Source organism: Hydra viridissima, unplaced genomic scaffold, assembly GCF_058129835.1.
Source record: "Hydra viridissima isolate aposymbiotic clone 2 unplaced genomic scaffold, HvirCarnegie_v1 scaffold_7, whole genome shotgun sequence".
Lineage (NCBI taxonomy): Eukaryota > Metazoa > Cnidaria > Hydrozoa > Anthoathecata > Hydridae > Hydra > Hydra viridissima.
In genome coordinates, this window is record NW_028324306.1 from 11,070,533 (window position 1) to 11,076,659 (window position 6,127).

A 6,127-nucleotide genomic window follows, 5' to 3' on the forward strand; every position below is an offset into this window, starting at 1 on the left:
CAATACCTAAAATACTGTTAGTAAAAAATTATCTTCAAAAAGATTTTACTATAATCAAACAGTGAAAAAATTGTTCTTATCCGACAATCGTAATTTAAAAACGGATAACTTTAACAAAATATTTGAAAAATATATGCAAAAAAGTATATATCACTATTTGAAAAAGAAACAACTTTAAAGCGTAAAAGAAATATAATATTAACAAAATATCGCAAAAACTTTTACACAACAAAATAGCAATTTCAAACTTCACGCATGAGGTAAATTCTAATACAGTCAATATGTAGCGTTAACACCCGGGAAAACCGTACGGTTCCCGTCTGACTCCCGGTGCTATAACCCGGATAATAACCATACCAGATCCCCAGTTCAATACCGTACGGGACCCGTCTGTATAGGCTAGCTGGGGAGGTATATTCTAAAACAGTCGATATGTGGCATTAACACCCGGGAAAACCGTACGGTTCCTGTCTGACTCCCGGTGCCATAAGCCGGATAAAAACCATACCAGATCCCCGGTTCAATACCGTACGGGACCCGTCTGTATAGGCTAGCTGGGTTGTATTCCAGAAGGTCTAAATATCTTACTTTTGGGAAATTGATTCTTATAAACCTTTGTTGATTATCTAATAACAAAGCTATCTTGATTTTCATGTCTTTCGATCAACTAGTTTCATAGAACTGACAAAAGTTGCCAATGGAATTTTGAGCTTATCACCAAGAAGTGCCTCTGTTGAAAGATCTTTTAGTCACTATTTCAACTTAGATTCAGCTGACTGTAATATTCAGCTGACTGTAATATTCAGCTGACTGTAATATTCAGCTGAATTTTTTTTGTACATTAGTAAACTCAAATATTATTGTACCTACTTCTAGCTTATTATATTACCTTTCTAAAAATGTATAATATTATAAAATATTTAATTGCCGGCCAATTTTAGAGTACACCTCTGTGAAGCTACTATATTCTGAAAAGTTTTATTTTTCGCCAAAACCGGGGCGTGATAAAACATTGTTTTTATAATAAAAACAATGTTTCGTCAAACCAAGTGATTTTAAACAATAAAATTTATTGTTTAAAATCACTTGGTTTCTAATCTTTCCCCATCTAGTATTAAAATTTAATAAATATGTATCCTCATCAACTATTAAACTAAATAAATATGTAATATACTGCCCATTTCATAATGAATTGTAAATCACCTGACACTTGTCCATATCATAAACTATAATCATATGCCAGTCAACATATTTTCAATTACTTTTAACTTTGCAATCATGTCAGTCACTACAAAAAAAACTGCTTCTGATTTCAATGCTTATGTTGACTCCTTTAAAGTGGGTTTTAGTTGTGAGCTGGTACAAACAGATACTGTACTTGTTTTACTTAGAACTGCAGAGTCTGATAATTATTTTAAAGAAATTGCTAAGTCTCTTGCCAAAGGATTTATTATAGTTTTAAAGAGGCAACTAGCACCATATCTCTCTGGTGCCCTATCCAACCCCAGTAGAGATGTAATTAACAGTACACTAGAAGCACCAGTGCATAATATGCATAGCGAAAGAGCTCTGGGTATGTTTGATGCACTGAGTAAGAGAGCTCCTAATGCTACCACTGGATTTCTAGATGGTAAAGTAAAATGCAAAATCAATAAGACCTTTAATTGGTTGATGCAGTTGAATTTGTCTAAACAAAAAGATATCATTACTTTTGCCATTAAACAAGCAGTAGCAAACAGAAAGCTGTTGCTTGTGAGGAAGTCTGAAATTGATGCTGCTGCCAAGTTACGTCAAGTAGAAACTGCTCAAAAACAGGACAAAAGGGAGAGAAGAAAAATAGAAAGAGCAATAAAATTAGATTTAGACAAAAATGTGGAACCAAAAACATTTGCCTATTTTTCTGATGAAACAAGAGACATTATCAGGCAGATATTGAACAGAGATCCTGGTTTGCTACAAAGAAGCATAAATCATATTTGGGATGTAGAGGGGAAAGATGTTATTTTTATGGGAAGTATTCATTCCTTTTCATCAAAAAAGAACAACAACTTAATCAATGTTGAATATTTGAACAATTAAAGAAAAATATTTTTAATAAGTGAATTTCTTGCTGACATTGCTTTGGGAGACATTAGCTTCCAATAGATACAATATCTTAAATTTTTTATGGTTTTCTACATTAGTAATTGCAATCCATTTCTTTAAAATAAGTTTTTTTTCATCTGTACAAACAATATTTTCATGTACATTGTTTTTTTTTATTGCTATAATAAAGTTAGGTGAGGTTTTTATTATAATATATTATATAAAGTCTTCATGTAACCCTTTTTTTACCTATTGAAAAAACAATGAAGTTTCCAATTATGAATTTTCTATCCCTTATAACTTTTTTAAAGCTATTATTGAAATGGTAAATGTTTTTTATTTTGTTTTTATTGTACATTCTAACTTTAACATTTAAAGTTTAAAAACTCAAAAACAAAAAAAACAAAAAAAAAAAAACCGCCCCCCGGGGGTGTGTGGCCCAAACGCCCCCGGGTCAATCTGCCACTGTTTTTTTTTACTTTTTTTTGTAATATATTAATGCAGCAAGCAACCCTGAAAATTTGTGGTCAATATCTATATAAATAATTAAGTAACACTGATATTTCTCTCAAATTGTTACATTCGTGGTCACAATTTTTGAAAGAATTTGAAGCACAAAATTTTTTTAAAATTTTGTGCTTAAAATTCTTTCAAAAATTTAAACCTTTAAAAATTGATAACTTTTTAGCAAATTTAGTTAGAGAAAAAAGGATTGCAGTTTTGGAAATCGTTCATTCTGCTGTTCCAATGATATATGTCATTTCAAAAAAAAATGAGTTTGATTTTTTTGTTGAACTACCTAAACTAGTATTTATTATACACAGTTTAGCCTATGAACATTATGAAAATTTGCCAACAAATCAATAGGTTCAATTTTTGAAAGACATTTAGAACATATTTGACTTTCTATATGATTTTAAAAGCATTATTATTTTTCAAAAATTACAAACACCAACTACAATATAAAAATTTGATAAAAATGTAAGTAAAAGAAAGTTTAAATTTCAACATTTATTTGATTTCAAGTATCCTTATATTTCAAAATCAATTTAGAATCAATCCAAAATGAAATATTAGCCTACTAATAACTTAAAAGCACATCTATTTCAACATAATACAAGTTACAACAAAAACAATAATACCTGACACCTTTAGTTGATCTATACTCTCCCGTTGTGGATTCAGTAGCATCAGCAATAAAATTTGATAAAAATGTTTTACCACTCTAAAAATAAGTATAATTACTTTAGTTAATATATGAAATATGAAATAAGATTTTTGTATTTTGATTTTTTAAGGTAAACAATAAATTCTTTTACCTGCTTAGGTCCAATTACCAATATCTTTATCTTACTGAACATTTTTCATTTTTCCTAAAAAACACTAACATCCATATAATCACTTTATTTATTTTATTTTTTGTACTAAGCATGTGTCAATATTCTATGCAACCTACTAGTAGACTAGAATAAATTGATAACAAGAATCGGTAAAAAGTAAGGTAGGTACTGATTATTAAACTTGTATTTTGTAAGTAAAAGTTGTAGTTTTATTTTTTAATTAAGTACATTTGTATACAACTTGCTACATGCAATAAATATGTTTTACCCAATACATTTTATACCGAATATATAGGAATACCTAAAATTGGTGAGAAAGCATAAGCAGCTCGAATTTTTAATGAGATTTTCTTGTTCTTAAGTGTAAATAAAAAATGATTAAATCATTAATAATTATATCCATTAAGTTTGTTAATATTTTAATACAAGTTGTTAATTTCATAAAAAAAGAGAGATGAACTACAAGACTTATCAGGGTTATCTTATCTTCCATTTTTGACATTCGTAAAATATCACCATGACCACAAGTAAATACAGAGATTAATATTTTATATATAATGTCATGTTTCTTAATAACTTTCTTGTTTTGAAACATAGCGCACGCGCACAACGGTCATAACTTGAAAATACGAAAGGAAGCAACTTCTTGATGTTTTAACATCTTTTTCAACAATAACATCAGCAATTACTTTGATTCACAAAAAGGTTTTTTAATAACTGACTTTTTCTATGCTATGAATCATCCTTCCTTCTAAATTGTGCTAATGAACTGTTGAATACACAAAACAGAAAAAAGAAGCTTAGTTTTCATTATTGCAGATTGTGCTTTTAAGCGCCTGGCTTGGATTAACGCCGTTTGACAAAATAATAATAATAATAATAATAATAATACTAATAATAATAATAATAATAATAATAATAATAATAATAATAATAATAATAATAATAATAATAATAATAATAATAATAATAATAATATTAATAATAATAATAATAATAATAATAATAATAATAATAATAATAAAAATAATAATAATAATAATAATAATATAAATAATAATAATAACAATATAAATAATAATAATAATAATGATAATATAAATAATGATAATAATAATAATAATAATAATAATAATAATAATAATAATAATAATAATAATAATAATAATATAAATAATAATAATAATAATAATAATAATAATATAAATAATAATAATAATAATAATAATATAAATAATAATAATAATAATAATAATAATAATAATAATAATAATAATAATGATGATAATAATAATAATAATATAAATATGATTTCATCAACTACGAATGATTAATTCTTTACCGGATATTAAATGACCTTTTCTTTTATTTCTTATAAATGAGTTTGTGATTTTTTTTCGTCTCACCATGTCTTGTCATTAAATACTGCAGCTTTTCTTCAAAAAATTTAAAAAGTATATTAATCATGATATGAAAAATTATTAATACTTAAAACACAACATACTAACTTTTTTAAGAAAACTAACAGTCTTCTAAAATACTGCAGCTTCAGATTAAAATACAAAAAACTGAAACTTTAAAATAAGATACAAGATGACACTAGAAGTTTTGTATCTTATATCCAAAACTCTTAGTTTCTATGAATTAATCCAGTTCTTTAATTGCTTATTTGTCTAAGATCAAAACACGATCTCCTTCCCTTCATATTTCATAACTACTTTAATAATAGGACAACGTGTAAACATAACATAAGATCAGTCGCTTATAGCCACTTACCTTACCTTTATCTATTCATCGGTTTTTTTTTTATTTTTATTTTTTTGTAAGGGCATCCTAAAAGATTTAAACAGATAATTACCTGGAGAATTTAAGAAATGCAATTTTAAAAAACAACAAAGAAAGAAGTTTAAAAAATAAGAAACAACCCAGAAAAGTTTTTTTCTTTCTTTTACTTAAAATTCAAGTTTCACAGTAGGGTGTATTGAAAAACAACTTTTTTTGAATTTGAAATTGTAATAGAGCGGAAAAGTTGCATAATGCTATAAAAAGTAATTGTGCCAAGATTTTTTGTATATTTTTTATGTCTTCAGTTCGCGCTAGGGTTTTATTTTTCTTACAAAAACATGTTTTCTGACCTTTTTTATAAAATAAAAATAACAAATTCTATGCATATCCTAGAGTTGTATTAGAGTTTAAACATTACACTAATGATCAGGTTAGAAATGGTTACAATTTTTAAGAAAATATTTTAATGTCTTCAGTTGCCGCTAAAGGGCTGACTTTTTAAGAAAAAACACTGTTTAATGAGTTTCTGGCAAACAAGCTCTGCAGTCCATAATGTACAATTAAAGTTATGTGGAAAATATTTTTGAAAAATGTTTAAAGTTTAGCTGTAATGAAGTTCAACTATCTGATCCATTTGGATCTGTCTCAAACTGTCTTTTTGTGTTGAATAAAGGCATTACTTTTTGCGATGCAAGTCTTGCACGAATGAAGCCGTCTCTTTTAGCTAAACCGCAAACTTGATCTTCGGTTAAAAGTTTGATGCATCTCTCCAGTTCATTTAGTTCACATTTTTTCCAATCAATTAGATCTACATATTCTTTTGCTTCAAAATTGATTTCTGGTATAGAGAACTTTCGGACTTTGTTTGTTTTCATCGATCTTGCTTTCATTATCAGTTGTAATGCCAATTTCCTCAC

At 27.0% G+C, this 6,127-nt stretch overlaps 1 protein-coding gene across 2 annotated transcripts in view; it reads right to left on the reverse strand.

Moving 5' to 3' along the window:
- The window catches only part of LOC145184517 (intraflagellar transport protein 22 homolog), a 10,856-nt gene extending 6,839 nt beyond the window's left edge, over positions 1-4,017 (reverse strand). For both annotated transcript variants that reach the window (XR_016454442.1, XM_090093896.1), the window contains exons 1-2: positions 3,405-4,017; positions 3,228-3,310 (exon numbers count right to left, since the gene is read on the reverse strand). Coding sequence is in view for 1 of the 2 variants with exons in the window: in XM_090093896.1 (XP_089950022.1) it covers positions 3,228-3,310; positions 3,405-3,446 (125 nt within the window). In the remaining variant the exon portion in view is untranslated. The remainder of the gene's footprint in view (positions 1-3,227; positions 3,311-3,404) is intronic.
- Between the last annotated feature and the right edge of the window lie 2,110 nt (positions 4,018-6,127).